Genomic DNA, 21,730 nt, shown 5'->3' on the forward strand with positions numbered 1-21,730 from the left:
GGGAAAGAAGAGGTTATCATATGAGGAGCATTTGATAGCTCTTGACCTGTACTCATTGAAATTTAGGAGAATGAGGGGAGATCTCATGAAAACATTTCGAATGTTGAACAGAGTAAATATAGAAAAGTTGTTTCCCATGGTAGGAGAGTTTAGGACAAGAGAGCACAACTTCAGGATTGAACAGAGATGCGGAGGAATTTCTATAACCAGAAGGTGGTAAATCTGTGGAATTTGTTGCCACAGGTGTTTTAAAAAAAAAATGTAAATAAAATTTAGACATACAGCACAATAACAGGCCATTTTGGCCCACAAGTCTGTGCTGACTAATTATACCGAATTAACCAACAATCCCCGGTACATTTTGAATGGTGGGTGGAAGCAGGAGTCCCCAGGGAAAACCCACGCAGACACAGGGAGAATGTACAAAGTTCTTACAGACAGCACAGGATTCGAACCTAGGTCCTGATCACTGGTGCTGTAAAGGTGTTGCTCTAACAGCTACGCTAACCGCCCCATGGAGGCCAAGTCATTCATTGGATATATTTAAGGCAGAGATTGATAGGTTCCTGGTTAGCCCGGGCACACTCTCTTCAAACCCCTCCCATCAGGAAAAAGATTCATGAGTGTGAGATCATGCACCAACAAATTCAAGGACAGATTTTTACCTGCCGAAATCAGACTCCTGAATTACCAGTGTAAAATTCCGTACCAATTGATCCCTCTCTGTAACTCTGCACTAGCTCTTCCTTCCTGTACTATGTAAGGGATGTCTTGTAGGATTACTCACGAAACTATCTTTCTCCCTGCATCTTGGTACGTGTGACAGCAAACTTAAACTTGAACTTGGATCTCAGGGCTGCATTACCCGATCTCACTCAATTTCATAGTGGGGCCTACATTAATTTTCCCATTATGCTTAAAATCACTTCTTCATCCTTGTCTCCTCTTTTTAGAAATTGGAACAAATTTAGAAGAGCTGACTTTTCCTTAGGTGAAAAATTATTTTAAATTTTCCCAGAAAAATAAAGCCTGCTCTTGATGTTGCAACACACCAGTCCAGGAAGAGTTATCCTGGGATGCAGCCACAACGTCCTCCCCTCTTTCCACCACTGCTGAACCACAAGAAAAATCTCTGACATGCATTAGGTTAAAACAAACAAATGGTTACAACGAGAAGCTGTTGAACATACGTTCCCTCAAGATATGGTTTGAAACTCTGATCAATTGTTATTTTGAGGAGAAATATTCAATAAACCCAGCAATGTCATGCAAATGCCATATGCCCATTCGTAGCCCCACTATAAGAGCAGGTGTCAATGGCCTGTACAATAGTCTAAAACTTTGGAAACTTATTAAGTAACCATTAATTCTGAAACGTATTAAGAGTTGCATTAAAGATAAACGCCAGCAATTTGCCTGCCCTTAAACACTATTTGGATTGTAGCATAACATGTTCAACTGAAGGTTTTCATCCCAGTGTCTCAACAGGACAAATAGCTGCCTTGCCGATGCTTTGACTGAGGCGAGATCGCGTCCTTCTGGAATCTGCTGGCCATCCAGCCACATACAAGCCTTGGCAGCCACCAGTTCCCACTCAATGAAGTAAGCAGCTGACTGATGCTCGAGCCATGCCAGTGCCACAGCTGTGGACCAGATGGCTCCCTCAGCATCCAGGGGTTGTTGAATGTCACTTTGAGTTGTCAGGAATGAGCCATCACTGCCACCCATCTTGGACTTACTGTCACTTTGCAAGGCGCTCAAAGCCTGGGAGTTTCCTGGAGAGGAAGACCGGCGCATGGTGATTGCTGGAGGCAGCAGCTCACAACCGTCACTTGTGTCCCTTGACTGGATTTCCACCAAACTGCTCGATAAGTGACCCGACTGTAGCCTTTTGGATTCATCTCCAACTTTGTCTATTCCCAAGTAACTCAAAGCTGCCACACTCCCAGCTTCCGTCTGATGGGCAGGCTCCAAAGCTCTGCTATCTTGGGCTCTTCGCTTGCTTGCAAAGCTGCCGGAGTGAGTGTGCGAGATGGGACTAATACTGGTGCGGTGGCACATGAAGGGGGATGTCCACTTCAGCTGCTCCATGGGGATGTTAATGGCCTCACAAAAAGCTGGAGTGAGTGAGAAGGCTCCTGATGCCAACTGCAAGTTAACCTGACAATAGAACAATATCAATCATTTCACCATCGTAATAGTTGCAGAGACACACAATTGTAATTAATCAGTTCATCAAGAAAGTCTGGAGTCACTGTGCTGGTGTGACAAAAATGCTGGAGAAACTCAGCAAGTCATGCAGTGTTTTTTATGTAGCAAAGATAAAGATAAATAACCAAAGTTTCAGGCCTGACCCTTCATCAAGATATGAGTAAAAAAAACCAGACAGGCATCTGAATAAATTGGTGGGAGGAAGGGCAGGGTGAGGAGCACAGGGCCATAGGCAGGTGGTTATGGGTGGGAGGGCAGAAGAGAAAAAAAAGCTGAGAAGTGACAGGGGAAAGGGAATGCTCTCTGAAAAGAGAGGGAAGGGGTGGAGAGGTGGAGAAAAGGTGACAGAAGGTTGGAGAAGAGAGGGAGACAGGGGAGTGGCCTAACAGAATCTGGAGAAGTTGATTTTAATGTTGTCCAATTGGAGAGTGCCAGACAGAATATTAGATGTTGTTCCTCCAGTTTACAGGTGGTCTTGATCTGGCAGGGCATGTGGCCTAAACAGAGATGTCAGCGCAGGGTTGGGGTGCAGAATTGAAATGATTGGTCACTGCAGCAGACAGAGTGAAGATACTCAATGAAGTGATCCCCCAGTTTGCATCCAGTCTCCCTGATGTAGAGAAGGACCAACGGGAGCACCATATGCTATAGATAACCTCCGCAGATTCATCAGTGTTGTTGATGAGGGGAAAAAGCCTACTTACTGTAAATGCAGAGTGTGCTTACAATCACTGTAGATTAACACTTTAAGGTTGTAGTAAAAACACAGAAATGCTGGAGGAACTGGGCAGGACGCTGAAAGACCTGCTGAGTTCCTTCAACATTTCTGTGTTTTTAAGATTGAATTGTTATTTGGAAAAGGAAATAAAAGTACTCTTAACAAATAAGTATGTGCAAAGTATTGGAAATACAAATTACAATTTAATACATGTTAAATATTCAATATTATCTATTTCATGGACCAAGTCATAGTTCGAATGAGTCACCGAGTCTCAGAGTCAAATAGCTTGGAGCAGATAATTTAGTCCAACGTCCATGCTCTCATTGGCATTTTGGGCTCGTCCCATTTACCTGTATTTAGCCCATGTCCTTCTAAATTCTTCCTACCCAGATATCTGCCCAAAACTCCTTTGAACATAGAATTGTATGCACCATTACTAGCTTGTTCCAGATACGGACCACCCTCTGAATGAAAGGTCCCTCTTGGATCTCTCCCCCCTCCTTAAACCTATGCCATCTAGTCTACAATCATGTACCATGGATAGCACAATGGGCTGGTTGCATCACTGTCTGGTACGGAGGTGCCAATGCACAGGACAGGAAAAAACTACAGTGTCATTAACTCGGCTTGCGACATCATGGACATCAGACCTCTCCATCGAGGACAATCTACAAGAGGTGGTCTTAAGAAAACAGCTTCTATCCTCAAGGCCCCCCACCACTCAGCCCATGCCCTCTTCACTCTACCACAATCAGAAAGGAGGTACAGGAGAATGAAGATGAGTATTCAGCATGAAGGACGGCTTCTTCCCGTCAGCCTTCAGATTTCTGAATGGACAATGAACCAAAGACACTGTCCTACTTTCTCCTATTTTTCTTGCACTCTTTATTTATTTTTGAAATGTAATTTATAGCAATATTTGCACCTGTGATGCTACCGCAAAACAAAGAATTTTGTGACATGTTCATGACAATAAATTCTGATCTGATCACCCTGGAGAAAAAGACTGTGAATATTCACTTTATCCATTGTGGGAAGGTCTTTAACCTCTGATCCAACAGGTATCATATTCCAATTACATTCCTTTCTCTGATCACCAATTGAGCCTTCTGCATTCTTTCCATTAGTTCCTTCATCAATTGAAGAAACATAAAGCTATAGAACAATTACAGCACAGTAACAGACCACCTTGGCCCCTCTAATCTGTGCCTAACCATTTTTTTTGCCTATTCCCACTGACCTGCAACCAGCCCATAGTCTTCCATACCTCTCCCATCCACCAACCTGTCCAAATTCTTCTTAAATGTTAAAATTGAGCCTGCATTTATCATTTCAGATGAAAGCTCATTCCACATTCCCACCACTCTCTGTGTGAAGAAATTCTCCCCCAATATTTCCCCTAAACCTTTCCCCTTTCACCCTTAACCCATGTCCTCTGTTTGTACCTCACCTACCCTCAGTGGAAAAAGCCTATCTACATTTACTCTGTCTATCCCCCTCATAATTTTAAATACCTCGATCAAATCTCCCCTCATTCTTCTATGCTCCAGGGAATAAAGTTCTAACCTGTTTAACTTTTCCCTGTAACTCAGTTCCTGAAGTCCGGGCAACATCTTAGTACATCTTCTCTGCACACTTTCCATCTTATTGATATCTTTCCTGTGGTTAGGTGACCAAAACTGCACACAATACTCCAAATTTGGCCTCACCAATGTCTTATACAACTTTAACATAACACCCCAACTCCTGTACTCAATACTTTGATTTATGAAGGCCAATATGCCAAAAGTTCTCTTTACAACCCTATCTATCTGTGATGCCACTTTCAGGAATTATGTATCTGTATTCCCAGATCCCTCTGTTCTACCCCACTCCTCAGTGCCCGACCACTTACTATATATGTCCTTTCTTAGTTTGTCCTTCCAAAATGCAATATCTCACACTTTTCTGCATTAAATTCCATCTGCCATTTTTCAGTCCAACTGGTCCAGATTCCTCTGCAAGCTTTGAAAACCTTCGGTGTCCACAACACCTTCAATCTTAATAACATCTGAAAACTTGCTGATTCAATTTACCACAATATCATCCAGTTCATTGATCTAGATGACAAACAACAATGGTCCCAGTACCGATCCTTGAGACACATCACTAGTCTTGGACCTCCAGTCTGAGAAACAATCTTCCACCACTACTCTCCAACAACACTGGACAACAAAATTTTCACAAGGTTTACTTCCTGAAAAAACAATCGGGGATTATGATAGACAAGCTGAACACAAAGATAATTTCAGATTTGCTGTATCATGTAGGAAGTTGGAGAAACATTAAATTAACTTCTATTGAATTTAGTATGTTTAATCACATAATGTAATTCTGAGCCAAGCTCTCAGGTTGACTGCACATGTTGCACAACAAATGCAAGGAGCCCAGGGTTTGTCTTGGTCACCAATTTTACAAATGAAGTAGAGCTCACAGGCTTTCTTAATAAGTGTGTCTTTGAGCCGTTGTTACAACACTGGCGAGACATTTCTGCTGTACCAAAGACAATAAATGCTATTATTAAGTACACTCACTATACTATTGTCTGAAGAACATGTGCATCAACATGCATTCACTCTGAATCAATGAAATGCTCAGCATTTGTATATGTGAGCTGCTTTTATAGCACGCCCAGGCCTGAAACAACATCTGCATAGCACCTGCACTGAGTTCATGCCCAGGCATGCTTGGACTGACCAAAATTGCTTGCTTCATGGGTAACATACTAGTAGACTTAAAATATAACAGGAAATCACAAAACTGGATGATATCTAAAAAAAATGGGACGTGATAGGAAATTTTCAAAGTGATTTTTGTGATCAGCAGCCCAAAATCCATAAAATACACCCAAGAGTCTTCAGGAAGCAAAATCTTTGTTGTCCAATGTAGTTAGTCTACAGGAAATAATGTATCAAGAGAACTGACTAATTCAGAAGGCTTGGAGAAGCTGTCCCTTTAAGGTATGGACCAATCCACATCCTTAAAACAATGAACTATCCTTCCACAGTGTAATGAGCCAAATACAATGTTGTCACTGACCAGAGGCATATAATCATTGTTCTCCATCTCCGGTTCACTGATTGACTCACTCATCTTGCTCGGTGATCGAGATATAAAGCCCTTGGCAGCCAGGGACAACATTCGAGTTTTGTTAAAGCTCAATCTAGAACAAAACAGAAGAAAAGACTCTTCAAAGGTCTATCAATGCTTGGCAGGAAGCTAAAGGCAATAACTGGTCATTTTACTCCCTGATAAAGATAACAATAATGAGTTTATTACCATATACATAAGTACAATGTACAAATGCATTAAAATTCTTACTTGCTGCAGTTAAACAGGTTAAAAAAAAGTAACTGCATAATTGAATTCAAAGAAACAATAAATAAACAAGGTAGATAGATATTCACAGTAATCCTATTGCAAAAAAGTGACTTGCAATAGTGCAGACAGCACTTGTGTGGTGTGGGAGTGGGTCACTGGTTATTGTAACAAGGGGAGACTCAAGAGCCTGATAGCTGTTGGAAAGAAACTGTTCTTGAACCTGGTGGCGCTGATCTTGAGAATTCTGTGAGAAGAGGTCGTGACCAGGGAGATGGAGGTCCTTAATGTGTAATGATTTAATTCTTAGGTGCATTTGGATAGAAATAAACTCATCACAGGAAGAAAATACAACTCTAATCCTGAAATGAACAATATGTTTAAAGAAATATTTTACGGATACATTTAAATGTTACGATCAAAGAACATTTTAATATTTTGTAATCCTAAGCTAATGCACTCAACGATTTTAAAATGACTCGACTCTGCACTCTTGGGTGGACAATTCCAAACATTATGCTCCTTGTAATTGGGTGCTCATGCAAGCCTGTGTAAGCAAACACCCAATAGCTCCCACTGTAAATGATTTCCTGGAAAAAGTCTTCCTCGTCATATAATTAACTGTCATCATGGTCTAAGATACATAAGCAGGAGTCGTTATCTGGCTCATTGATCCTGCTCTGCCATTCAATAAAATTACCAGCCTTTTTCCCCAAAACCCATAATTCCCCTATTATTCAAAAATCTCTTTGAATTTTCTTTTACATATATCACACATTCTCTCCTCGGGCAAAGAATTTCACAGATTCTTTCTGGGAGAAGCAGTTCCTCTTCATGTTTGTTTTAAATCTTCACCCCTGAATCTAGAGGTTCGAGTCTCACCTGCCAGTGGAAACAACCTCCCTACTTCTATTTTATTTGTTTCTATAAAATTCTCCCCTCATCCTTCTGAACTCCAATTAGAACAATCCCAAACTACTCAATCCCTCCTAATAATCTAACCATTTCAAGTGAACCTGTCTGGACCACTTCCAGTCAACCCTTTTCTTAACTCACCAGTTCAGAAATGCACACAGTGCCTCCACTCCATATGAGGTTTTCTATTAATTGGATTGGTTCTGATACTCCAGGTCAGCAGAAGCAGAGAACAACTCTTGGAGGAAGTTCCCTACTGATTTGATCACTTTCTCCCTCAGAATATTCTTGGAGATCATCCAAGATGCATGGATTGATTGGGAAAACAAATGCAAGGATTTATGGTGAGCACACAGAAAAGCTAGAGGAACTCAGTTGGTCTTGCAGCATCTATGGGGTAAAGATATATTCCCGATGTACCTTACCTTACATACTCAAAGAAGGGCTCAGGCCTGAAATATCAGGAATATATCTTGACCTCCTATGGACACTGGTGAGTTACTCCAACATTTCTATATTTTTACTACAATCATAGCATCTGCAGACTATCATGTTTCACTTCAAGGATTTATGGATCATGAACCTCAGTTGCTCCAAGAATTAGCCATATATAAGCCAAGGTATTTGTGCATCCACACAGTAGCTTTCTAACATTAAGGTTGTATGGTAATGCTTCCATACACCAAATTCAAATACCTGTAGGGTCCTCTGGATCTTGAAAGATGCTCCATGATCTCTGCAAATGTAGCTTCTCCAGGGCTCATAACTCCAAATTGGGAATCGAATATTGTCACATTATTGTTTGTCACTTCAGCTTTAATACCAAAATCAAATGCCACAACAAAATAATTGTTTGCCATTACCCGAGAGGAGTCACGTGATGGAGTAGTGGCCGGACGGTGAACTCCAGCCCTCTCCAGAAAAGTCGGGAAAAACAAAGGAAAACACAAAGGCACAGAAATAAAAGTTACAGAAAAGTGAGTATAAAGGTGGAACGAAGATGGCGACAAAAAAAGAAAAATCGAAAGCAACGGTAAGAAGAGAGGAAGAGAAGACAAAGGAGGAAAAAGGTGAAGGCCTTACCTGTCCGAAGAGGCCCGCTGCGGAGAGAGAAAACCGCTCCCTCAGGTCGGTAAATAATGGACTACAAAAATGGCTCGCTGAGCCGAGTAAAAGTGCGCAACCGCGCATGCGCGAAGTATCGCGCATGCGCGATGCGAATGAAAGAAAACACACCGACGGGAGGGGGGACCAGCTGGGGAATCGATCTCCACAGCTGGCAACGACAGCTGCAGAACACCTGCAGCAAGAAGAGACCACAGAAGACAATAGAAACAAGAAAGAAGAGGAGGAAAGGGCACCAAAGAAACAACAGATGGTCAACCCAGAGGAAGAAGAAGAGGAAGAGGAAGAGTACAGTGAAATAGAAGAAGAAAAGAAAGGCAAGGTAAAGGATATACTTGCTCTTATTAAAGGATACATGGAGTCATTTAAAGAATGGCAAACACAGGAATTTAAGGATTTAAGAAAAAGAATAAACAACACAGAAGAGAAAATGAATAAAATAGAGATGACCTTAACAGAAATGGGAAAGAAAATGGACAAGATGGAAGAGCGGGCAGTAGCAGCAGAAATGGAGGTAGAAGACTTAAAAAAGAAATTGGAGAAATCTAATAAAAAAACTAAAGAGACACAAGAACTACTAGCTCAAAAAATAGATACAATGGAAAACCATAACAGAAGAAATAACATAAAGATAGTGGGCCTTAAGGAAGATGAAGAAGGCAAGAATATGAGGGAGTTTATAAAAGAGTGGATCCCTAAGACCCTAGGATGTCCAGAACTACAGCATGAAATGGAAATAGAAAGGGCACATAGAGTATTGGCCTCTAAACCACAACCACAACAAAAACCAAGATCTATTGTAGTAAAATTCCTAAGATATACTACAAGAGAAAAGGTACTGGAGAAGACAATGGAAAAAGTAAGAGAGGGCAACAAACCACTGGAGTATAAAGGGCAAAAAATCTTCATTTATCCAGATATAAGTTTTGAACTCCTAAAGAAGAGAAAAGAGTTCAATACAGCAAAGGCGATTTTATGGAAGAAAGGGTATAAATTTATACTAAAGCATCCAGCGGTATTGAAAATATTTATTCCAGGACAACAAAACAGACTATTCTCTGATCCAGAAGAAGCACGAAAATTTGCAGAACAATTACAAAAATAGACTGAGGGAGGAAGACGGGTAATGAGAGTTAAAATGATCACGACTGATATGTATGTGGGTAAAGACAAAAATAGACTGAGGGATGAAGACGGGTAATGAGAGTAAAAATGATCACGATTGATATGTATGCAGGTAAAGAGGTATAAGAGTGAATAGAGACAATGAGCATACATGAATGTATCTGTACTTAGAGGAAAATATAGATAGTATAGACAAGAATTAATAAGGGAAGGTAATGGAATAGAGAGAATAAGGAGGGAATTAAAAGAGTGACCTTTGTGACATATGAAAAGTGAAATCTTTTCTGGGGGAGGCGGGGTGGGGGGAAATAGCGGTCACTGCAAAATCAGTTGACGCTTGCGAGTGGATTTGCAAATCCAAATGGAGAGGGGAGATGTGGTTGTCCGACAAGGGATAAAGGACAACTCAGGAGGTGAAGGGGAGATTGGGGATAAATAAGATAGAAATAGGAGAATAAGGAAAATGTTGGATGTTGTAGGAATGTTGTCTTATAAAGAGTTGAAAATAAGAAAACAGAAATGGAAAAGGAGGAAAGGTAATGATGGAAAAACGGAAAGAGAAGATAAACAAAATATAAAAGGGCTACGCTGAACTATATGACTTTAAATATTAATGGAATACATAACCAAATTAAAAGGAAGAAACTACTAAATTTAAATGAATAAATGTATTCCATTAGAAAAAATAACATATAGGTTAAGAAATAATATTGAAATATTCGAACAAGTATAGGAGCCTTACATTAAATACAATAGCGAAAACCTACTGGGGACAAACATTACCTAAGTTGATGGAAGGAGAAGGAAAGAAAAGAATGGACTCAGTAGAATTTCTGGTGTAATTTTGTTGAATGACAACATTGTCTGACTGGCTTAATGCAACCTAGATTGTATACCTAAAATGGATGAGAGGGGGGGGGTGGGGGGGTGGTTTGGGAGGAAAGGGGGGGGGGAGAAAAAGTCACTGTATATGTGTGAAAAAGAAATAGTGTATATCATGGCTAATGTGATTTATGGTGTGAAAAATAAAAAATTTAAAAAATAAAAAAAAACAAATCCACTGCCAACTGGTATTCAAAGAGAGGAACTCATGAGTAAAGAAATCTCATCTCTTTGAGTATCAGGGTCCAGAACCAGAATACCATGTACAGGCGGCTGCAGAGTAACGGTTGTTCAGCTAATGGAAATTCACCCTGACACGCAATCTCAAAGAATCTGAGATATGCAATTAGCATTTGTTCTTATGATGTTTCATTGAACAAAAGAAAACATTTCAATTTTTTGCAAGCACGGATGACAAAATTTTCCATCACAAAAAATCGTGACACGGAGCGTTTTCTTGAGACACAAGCTCCCTTGTAACATAGAGTCACCTGTTTTGGAGCATGGGGTTCCTCAGCAGTTTCTGTCACCAGAGTTCTTGCAATGATCCAATGCTTTGATACATCTCTGAGGGAAGTGAATTAGGTAGCGGATCAATTGATCTGAACAGAAGAGCTTAATTATTTTTTTCGAGACACTCAGGACATTGCAGATCCTGGAACTTTTTTTAAATAATTTTTTTATTTTTCACTCTGTGAACCATATCAACCAAAATATATACAAACGTTTCTCATTAAATATACACAGTGGCATTTTCTCCCCTTTTTTCCCCCTACCTTCCCTCCCCTCTTCCCACCCCCCCCCTCCAAAACCAATAAATATTCAACATATACAATACAATAAAGCCATAAAACAATGTCATCACACAATGAAAAATAAACAAGAAAAATGTGTCATCTACTTTTACACACTGGGTCAAGTAATTTTATCTTCTTATCATTTTAGGGGGTGGAGGTCTGAGGCAAAGCCTCTCTGTTATGTTCCATGTATGGTTCCCAAATTAGTTCAAATAATGTGACTTTAATTTTTAAATTATATGTTATTTTTTCCTATGAAATACATTTATTCATTTCCATGTACTATTGCTGTATTCTCAGGCTCTCTTCTATTTTCCAAGTTGACATTATACATTTTTTTGCTACTGCTGAGGCTATCATAATGAATCTTTTTTGCGCTTTATCCAATTTGAAGCCTAATTCCTTACTTCTTATATTACTTAGAATAAAAATCTCTGGATTTTTTGATATGTTGCTTTTTGTGATTTTATTTAATACCTGATTTAGATCTTCCCAAAACTTTTTCACTTTCTCACATGCCCAAATTGCATGTTCTGTTGTTCCCATTTCCTTCTTACAGCGAAAACATTTATCTGATGATGTTGGATCCCATTTTTTTAACTTTTGGGGCGTGATATATAACCTGTGTAACCAATTATACTGTATCATGCGTAACCTCATGTTTATTAAATTCTTCATAGTTCCAGAACATAACTTTTCCCATGTTTTGTTTTTTATCTTTATGTTTAAATCCTTTTCCCACTTTTGTTTTGGTTTATAGCTTATTTCATCATTTTCCTTATCTTGCAGCTTGATGTACATGTTCGTTATAAATCTTTTTATTATCATTGTGTCTGTAATCACATATTCAAAGCTGCTTCCTTCTGGTAATCTCAGTCTGTTTCCCAATTTATGCTTTAAATAAGCTTTCAATTGATGATATGCAAACATTGTACCATGAGTTATTCCATATTTGTTTTACATCTGTTCAAATGTTAATAAATTATTTCCCAAAAAACAATTTTCTATTCTTTTGATTCCTTTTTCTCTCCCATTCTCTAAAGGAAAGGTTATCTATTGTAAAAGGGATTAGCGGATTTTACGTCAATAGTAATTTTGGTATTTGGTTATCCGTTTTTTTTTTCCTTTCTAAATGGATCTTCTTCTGTACATTGAGTAAATGATGCAGTACTGGTGAGCTTTTATATTGCACCAGCTTTTCATCCCACTTAAGTATACTTAAGTATATACTTAAGTATATGTTCCAGTACCTTCTCCCCTATTTTATTTAGTTCTATCTTAATCCAGTCTGGTTTTTCCCTTGTCTGGTAAAAATCTGATAAATATCTTAATTGTGCTGCTCTACAATAATTTTTAAAGTTTGGTAACTGCAAACCCCCTTGGTTGTACCTCTCTGTTAATTTATCTAACGCTGTCCTAGGTTTCCCCGCCCCCTCCCCCCTTTCCACAAGAATTTCCTTATTATTCTCTTTAGTTCATTAAAGAATTTCTCTGTTAAGGGAATTGGTAATGATTCAAATAAGTATTGTAACCTTGGGAAGACATTCATTTTAATGCAATTTACCCTCCCTATCAACGTTAGCGGTAATTCTTTCCAATGTTCTAAGTCTTCCTGCAATTTCTTTATTAGTGGCTGATAATTTAATTTGTACAAGTGGCTTAAGTTATTATCTAACCTAATACCTAATACCTAGGTATTGGATTGCTCATGTTTGCCATTTAAATAGTGATTCTTTTTTAAATTCTGTATAATCCGCTTTACTCATTGGCATCACTTCACTTTTATTTGTGTTGATCCGATATTTCTCCATATACTTTCAATTTCTTATGTAATTATTTTTTGATATTTCTGGTTCTGTTAAGTATACTATGCTGTCATCTGCAAATAAACTGATTTTATACTCCTTTATTTTTATCCTTTTTATTTTATTTTCTGTTTTTATCAGTTCTGCCAATGGTTCTATTGCTAAAGCGAATAGTGAGGGGGATAATGGACATCCCTGTCTAGTTCACCTACTTAATTTAAATTGGTTCGATACTTTGCCAATGGTCCATTATATAATGCTTTAATCCAATTAATATATTTTTCTGGTAGATTGAACCTCTGTAATACTTTAAATAAATAATTCCATTCTACTCCATCAAAGGCTTTTTCTGCATCTAAAGCAACAGCCACTGTTGGCTTCTTATTTCCTTGAACTGCATGAATTAGATTAAAAAGTTAACAGACGTTATCCACTGTTCGTCTTTTCTTGTTTTACTATTTTTGGTACACAATCGGGCAATATGCATGCTAATAATTTCACTAATATCTTATAATCTGAATTAAGTAGAGATATTGGTCTATATGATGCTGGTGTTAGTGGATCCTTCCCCGTCTTTGGTATTACTGTAATTATTGCTGTCTTACATGAATCTGGCAAGTTTTGTGTTTCTTCTATCTGGTTCATTACTTCCAGGAGAGGAGGAATTAATAACTCTTTAAATGTTTTATAGAATTCTATTGGGAATCCATCCTCTCCTGGCATTTTATTGTTCAGCAGCTTTTTTATTATATCCTGTACTTCCTCTATTTCAAATGCAATTTTGGCTGTGCAATTTTAGCTAAAAACTCTTCTATTTTATCATCTTTCCCCTTGTTCTCAGTTTGGAATAATTGTTCATAAAATTCCTTAAAGTTCTCATTAATCTCTATTGGGTTATATATAATTTGTTTGTCCTTTTTCCTTGATACAAATACAGTTCTTTTAGCTTGTTCTGTTTTAAGTTGCCAAGCTAATATTTTATGTTTTTTTCCTAGTTCATAATACTTTTGATTTATTTTCATTATGTTCTTCTCCACCTTGTACGTTTGTAATGTTTCGTGTTTTATTTTTTTGTCTGTCAATTCTCTCTTTTTTGTTATATCATCCCTTTTTACTAGTTCCTTTTCTGTACTTACTATCTCCCTTGCCAACTGCTCTATTTCCCAATTGTAATCCTTTTTCATCTTAGTTACATAACTTATTATCTGCCCTCTAATGAAGGCTTTCATTGCGTCCCATAATATAAATTTATCTTTCACTGATTCTGTATTTATTTCATAATATTTTTTAATTTGGCGTTCAATAAACTCTCTAAATTCCTGCCTTTTAAGTAGCATGGAGTTTAACCTCCATCTATATGTTCTTAGTGGGATGTCCTCCAGTTCTATTGCTAATAACAGGGGTGAATGATCAGATAGCAATCTAGCTTTATATTCAGTTTTCTTACCTCTCCCTTGAATATGGGCCGACAACAAAATCATATCAATCCTTGAGTATGTTTTATGCCTACTTGAATAATATGAGTATTCCTTCTCTCTTGGGTGCTGTCTCCTCCATATATCCGTAAGTTTCATTTCCTGCATTGATTTAACCATAAATTTGGCCACTTTATTCTTTTTACTAGTCTTTTGTCCAGTTTTATCCAACGTTGGATCCAAATTAAGGTTAAAATTCCCTCCTATCAATATATTTCTTTGTGTATCTACAATCTTCAAAAAAAATATCTTGCATAAACTTTTGATCTTCCTCATTAGGTGCATATATATTGAGCAAATTCCAAAATTCTGAATATATCTGACACTTTATCATTACATACCTCCCTGCTGGATCTATTATTCCCTCCTCTATTTTGATTGGTACATTTTTATTAATTAATATAGTGATACCTCTAGCTTTTGAATTATATGATGCTGCCGCTACGTGTCCTACCCAGTCTCTCCTTAATTTATTGTGTTCCACTTCAGTTAGATGCGTTTCCTGCATGAATGCTATATCTATTTTTTATTTTTTCAATAAATTTAATAGCCTCTTCCTTTTAGTTTGGTTATGTATTCCATTAATGTTTATAGTTCAATGTGGCCATCTCATATCCTGTTTACACCTCAATTCTGCTTCCTCACCACCACCTTCCCCCTTTTCCCCATTTTTATCTCTCAGTTTTCCCTTTTTAAACTCAATGTATGACAACACATTTAAAACATAAAATACTCCAACAACTCCCACATCCAATTTTCCCTTAACCCCAAATATCTCTCCCCCTCTCTGAGTTGCCTCTTATCCCTTGCTGGGCAACCATAACTCCCCTTTCCATTTGGATTGCGAACCTGCTTGCAAGCATCAACTGATTTCACAGTGACGGTTATTTTTTCCCCTCCCCCAGTTTTTTTGCACATATAACAAAGTTCTCCTATTTTTTCCCCTTACTTCCTTCCCTTCTCTTTCCCTTCTTTAGTTCTTTACATATACATTGTTTTTACATCTTTATATATATTTTATCTCTGTTCTTCATTTTATTACATCTCTTCATCTCTCCTTCTGTCCTGCAGGCATTCTACAAATTGTTGTGCTTCCTCCGGATCCTGGCGATAAATATTTTAAACACAGCTAGATATCTTAACATAAATTAATAACCTTTTTTCCATAGGATCGATTTTGTTGTATTAAATTCCTTCCTCTTCTTTAAGAGTTCAAAACTTATGTCTGCGTAAAAAAATATTTTTTGACCCTTGTATTCCAACGGTTTATTGTCTTCTCTAATTTTATTCCTTGCCCGCTCCAGTATATTTACTCTTGTCGTATATCTCAAAAATATTACTAAAATGGATCTTGGTTTTTGATGTGACTGTGGTTTCGGAGCTAGTGTTCAGTGTACCCTTTCTATTTTCATTCCTTCCTGTATTTCTGTTGTTCCCAAGACCTTCAGGATCCATTCTTTTATAAATTCCTTCATATCTGTGCCTTTTTCATCTTCCTTCAGGCCCACTATTTTTATGTTGTTTCACCTACTATAATTTTCCAACATATCAATTTTCTGAGATAACAACTCTTGTGACTCTAATTTTTTTATCACTTTCTTCCAATTTTCCTCTTAAGTCGTCTACTTCCATTTCTAAAGCCGTTTCTCATTCTTCCACATTCTCTACTCTTTTCCCTATTTCTGTCATGACCAGCTCTAATCTTTGCACTTTATCTTCTGTTCTTTTCATTTTTCTTTTAATTGCACTAAATTCTAATGACAACCATACTGTTAATACTCTCATTTGTTCTTGAAAAAAAGCTTTATCTATATTCTGTCCATCTGTTTTATCTTCTATCTCTCTGTGTGGATCTTGGTCTTACCTGCGTTTGTGTCTTCTTATTTTCTTCTTTGTACCTGTGTCTCTTCTGATTTTTCTGATGATTCTTGTCTCACTTTGTCGGGTCTCTTCTTGCTTGGCCTCTGTTGGTCCTCTTCTTCTGAGCTGCTCATCTGTTGAGCCTCCTGCTGCTGCTCCTCTTTCCTTTCACCCCATCGACTTTCTTTCTCACCTGGTACTTCACTCCTTCTCCTGCCGCTTTCCTCATCTTCCAGCTGAGAGCCCTGGTGTCGGGCATCCCTCAGCTGGTCATGCCGTGGTTGCCCGCTCCTCAGCTGAGCCCCCTCCCGTCGGTGTTTTCCTTTACCTTCAATTGTGCACGGCGTATGCATGACTTTGCGCACTTTTGTTTGGCTCAGAGAGCCATTTTTGCAGTCCACCGGTCAGGGGATCGCGACTTCGCGGGGCTGTCACCAGTGTCGGAGATCAGGTGCTCTTCTCCACCATGGCTCCCTGTTCCTTCATGCAGGTAAGGCCTTCTCCTTTCTTTTCCAGTGTCTTTTCCTCTTTTTTTCCCGTTGTTTTTACTTTTTCCTTCTTAGGTGCCACTTTCTTTCTCTTCTCTGTAACTTTATCTTTTATTTGTTGTATTTTGTATTTATTGAACGTTGTCTTTTCTTATCTTTTTTCTTCTTTTCTGGAGAGGGCTGGTTTTACCCAACCGGCCACTACTCCATCACATGACTCCTCCCGCAGATGCTAGGACTTGAAGCAAAGCAAACTCCTGGAGGAATCAGCGGGTCAAGCAGTATCATTACAACAAAAGAATGGTCAAGATTTCAAACCGAAACTCTTCATCAAGAGTCTTGTCAAAGTCTTTCAGCTCAAAACGTTGACCATTCTTTTTGTCCCACTGATGCTGCTTGACCCATGAATTTCCCCAGCAGATCATCTTTAACTTTTTTTCCCCTTTCTCATCACTCACTCACATTGAAGGCATGGAATGGAATTGAAACAAATAGATATAAAATGGACCAAATTGTGGTGCACCAGTTAGTGCCTCACAGCACCAGGGATCAGGGATTGTGCCGCTGCCTCACAGCACCAGGGATCAGGGATTGGTCCTGACCTGTGTGGAATTTACCATCTTTTCCCTGCAACTGCATCAGTTTTCTCCTGATGCTTCAGTTTCCTCCACATCTTAAATATAGGTTGGCACATTAATTAGCCTCTGTAAATTATTTCACTCTTTAGTCTCTGGCCATTTTAAACTTTTATTAATATATATTGTACTCCGGACTGAGTCCATGGGTAAACTATAGTATGATTACTAGTACGAACCAGCTGGTGGTTGGGTATAAAACCAATCTTGGAAAATTGGGAAACAGAGAATATACGTTTTTTGGTAGTCCTGCAAAACCACGACTCAGGGACCAAAGGGAAAAGTGTCAATAATAATCAAAGAGCTGATGGGCAGGTGAGAGAGAAGTTCAGAGGGGGAACTAAACCAATAGGATTGCGATACTGGGAGCTAGCATAGAACCAATGGGCTGGTTGGCCTTTGTTTGTGTCACAATAGATAAGTACTTGACAGGCATTTGTCCCTTGACAATGAACTTATTTGAATGCCTGTGTCAATAGTCTCGCACCTTTTCGTACAGGTATCTGGAAGCCCAATTCACTTGTTCATTCATAAGGATGAACCAACAGACAACTGCAGGTGGATAATAGGTAGAAACAAATCTCGAGAGAGTAAAGAAGAGGGACAGATAGTCTGGGTTGGGGAAGGGACAGATAAGAGAGGAATGATGGGGTGATGGAACTAGAGAGGGAAGGGAAAGCTCGGGGAGTTGGGTCCGCTGCGAGATCCTGGTGATCAGGAGAGAGAAAGCTGCTCAAGAAGAGTTGGTCACCTGAAATTGGAAAATTCAAAGTCTTTACCAATGGGTTGTGCTTGTACCAAGTTTGTGTATTTTAGTTGACACCCAGTTCTGTGTAGAAGAATACATCACTTATATAGCACAGCAAGAAAGGGTGGAATTCAATTTCTTAGCTGAAGGCTTAAGGTAGTGGCACTAATGTCAGTTACCTTGCATGGAAAAGGTTCTCGGTGGATTGCGGTGATGAAATGGAAGGGCCTTTCAATGGAGCTGTAAGACAGAGACAAACCAATCAGTAACAATTTAAGGTGATACAAATGCCTGGTGGTAAAACATGTCTCTGAATCTACATAAGGTTGTAGGTAAATATGATTCATTTCACAGTAGATCTTATTAAAACTTTTTTCAGACTGAGTCCCCTCTGCACTCTTGGGTGGACAATTCCAAACACTATTCACTCCTATGCTCCTTGTAATTGGGTGCTCATGCAAATATGTAAATTGATCAATTCTCAACCAATGAGGAAGGAATCCACACCTGCCCAGGGCAGTAATCCGATGGTCTCAAGTAGGTGGAGCAGAAGACAGGAATTTCACCTGCATCCCAGATGTGGCTGGGAATGCTCTCCAGCTGTGCACACAGGTGGGCACACAGCAGGAAGGATGTGATGGCATTAGAGAAGTGTCTCATAACTCATCCTGAGAGGCTGTCTAGGCTGAGACTGGTCTTGGACTGTAGGAGACTGGGACAACATGTAAATGAGGGCTGTAATAACATGAGAGATTGAGCAGGATGGGCTGAGAGGGCAGTAATTGGGGCATGGAGATTTGGAAAGAGGATTGGAGAGGTATTAAGCAAGGACTGAGCCTGAAAGGTCATGATAGGCAACAATGTTCCAGGGTGTGTGCTTGAAGAGGTGTGGCCTGCAAGACGACAGATTGTGAGCTGAAAAGATTCTTAATGAACATGGAAGGGGTGGGGATGGAGGTGCACATAAGGTCAGCGTTTAGACGCCAATGTGGAGAAGGGGTCACAACCAGTGAGGCAGACTTGACTCACTCATGTGCTCCTATATTTGATTATCCTGAAGCCCATTTCTATTTGGCATGAAATGCCAAAGGTTGAATGGCCTTGTTCTCTGCCCTACCGGTTAGCGCAACATTATTACAACGCCAGTGACCCGGATTCCAATCCAGCACTGTCTGTAAGGAGCTTGTACATTCTCCCCACGTCTGCGTAGGTTTCCTCTGGGTGACCTGATTTCCTTCTACCCTCCAAAAACGTACGAGAGTTGAAGGTTGAATTTGGGAAGCACGGGCTCTGGGTCGGGAGGGCCTGTTACTGTGCTATATGTCTAAATAATTCTTTGGATTCTTTGATCCAATGAAGACACCGGATAATAATTCATTTAATCTATTCATTATTACAAGATCCTCAATATAAACTATTTATTTTACCATAAAAGCTGGCTCTGACTCAGTCCACTCCATTCCCATTAAAGGTGTTAATGTCCACAGAGTTCAAAACTGAAAGACAACCATCACCGCAGCAATAACATTTAATTAATAACTTGTTATTCAGGATATTACATTTCTCTCTGGCTCCTCTTCACCGCTTGACAGCGTAATATTATGTGATAAGACAACCTACTCCATGCCGCAGATCATTAAATTTTCCCGGATATACAGTATTTAAGTTTCAGGAACACTGAAGGATCTATTATGCAGATAGACAGAAGGCATATTACACAAGCAGGCGATTCATTCCCACTGTACCTTCATTGACTCTCTCCCATCCTGAGGATGAAGGGGATGTGCAGGGAGATTGCTTGCTATCTTCCATTGCTAAAAAATATATAAGCATGTTTGGTGAAGATAAAAACATCTCATAAAATGTGTCGTCATCAAAGGCTTGGTGAATTGAGGGAGAAAATAGGTCAGCCATCCATATCAGGAAACTCTACTGTTACATTCCAACCATCCTAACAGGAACTGAAGTTTAAGTTTATTGGCATCTTTTTCCTGGTAGTGAGGAGGATTCTTCCATGAGCAGACTGATGGGCCAACCCTAACCCAGCTGTATACAGTGTTGGACTGGAAGCCACCAAACCTTGTGCCTCTCAGAAACAGCTGGGGTTATCTCTCTTTTATTCTGACAAGGATGGAGGCTCTCGGAGAAGACCCACAGGAGAGTGTAGATGCTGGAATTTGGAGTAAAAAGTAACTCCACAGGTTGAGCAGCATCCACGAGAGAAAAATAAATCTTGAGCCTCAATGTTACAGCAGACTGTAAGACCATTAGACATAACAGCAGAAATAGGCCATTCAGCCCTTCCTGTCTGCCCTGCCATTTAATCATGAGCTGATCCATTTTCTCACTCAGCCCCAGTGCCCAGCCTTCTCCCCATAACCCTTGGTGCCCTGGCTAATCAAGAACCTATCAATCTCTGCCTTAAATACACCCAATGGTGTTTGGAGGGGGGAGGGGAAACAAAAAGGGGAGAACATGCCACTGTGTATATTTAAGAGGGAAATGTTTGTATGTATTTTGATTGATATGGTTCACAGTGTGAAAAAATTTTTTTTAATTTCAAAAAATACACCCAATGGTCTGGTCTCCACAACTGCCTGTTCTACAGATTTACCACCCCCTGGCTGAAGAAATTCTTACACATTTCTGTTCTAAGTGGATGCCCCTCAATCCTGAACTTGTGTCCTCTTGTCCAAAACTCTCTCACCTTTCACCTCTTACATCTACTCTGTCCATGTCTTTCAACATAAAATGTTTCAATGAAATCCCTTCTCATTCTTCTAAATTCCAATAAGTCCAGGCCAAGAGCTGTCAAACACCCTCATATATGATAACCCTTTCATTCCCGGAATCATCCTCATGAACCTCCTCTGAACCCTCCAGATTCAGACCCACTGGGGTTTCAGGTTTGCTGATGAGGAAACAGGGAAAGCTTGGATTTAAAAAAACCCCAACTTAATATTAGTTATTATATCCACGTATTTCTATTGAACTTGTTCTTAATTAAATCTTTTAAAATAATTTAATTTAATACTATTATTTATTTTTATATTAATTTTTTAATGCCCCTGAAAGCTGTTCACAATTTACATTAATGATCTGGATGAGGGGATTGGATGTAATATCTCCAAATTTGCAGATGACACTAAGCTAGGAGGGGTTGTGTGCACGGAAGAGGGGGTCAGGAAGCTCCAGTGTGATTTGGATAAATTGAGGGACTGGGCAGATACATGGCAAATGCACTATAATGTGGATAAATGTGAGGTTATCCACTTTGGTAATACAAACCGGAGGGCAGATTACTATTTGAATGGCAATAGATTAAGAGATGGGGAAGTGCAGAGAGACCTAGGGGTACTTGTACATCAGTCTCTGAAGGCGAGCATGCAGGTACAGCAGGCGGTTAAAAAGGCAAATGGTATGTTGGCCTTCATATCAAGAGGGTTTGAGTATAGGAACAAGGATACCTTACTGCAGCTGTACAGGGCCTTGGTGAGACCCCATCTGGAGTATTGTGTGCAGTTTTGGTCACCCTATCTAAGGAAGGATGTTCTTGCAATGGAGGGAGTGCAGAGGTGATTCACCA

General features: G+C 39.3%; 1 protein-coding gene across 1 annotated transcript in view; it reads right to left on the reverse strand.

Annotated features, from left to right (window-relative positions):
- Positions 1-1,422: 1,422 nt before the first annotated feature.
- The window catches only part of vwa5b1 (von Willebrand factor A domain containing 5B1), a 101,459-nt gene continuing 81,151 nt past the window's right edge, over positions 1,423-21,730 (reverse strand). The window contains exons 18-21 of the mRNA XM_069915295.1: positions 19,890-19,958; positions 18,324-18,384; positions 6,011-6,134; positions 1,423-2,160 (exon numbers count right to left, since the gene is read on the reverse strand). Coding sequence (XP_069771396.1) covers positions 1,423-2,160; positions 6,011-6,134; positions 18,324-18,384; positions 19,890-19,958 — 992 coding nt within the window. The remainder of the gene's footprint in view (positions 2,161-6,010; positions 6,135-18,323; positions 18,385-19,889; positions 19,959-21,730) is intronic.

Source organism: Narcine bancroftii, chromosome 2, assembly GCF_036971445.1.
Source record: "Narcine bancroftii isolate sNarBan1 chromosome 2, sNarBan1.hap1, whole genome shotgun sequence".
Classification (NCBI taxonomy): Eukaryota; Metazoa; Chordata; class Chondrichthyes; order Torpediniformes; family Narcinidae; genus Narcine; species Narcine bancroftii.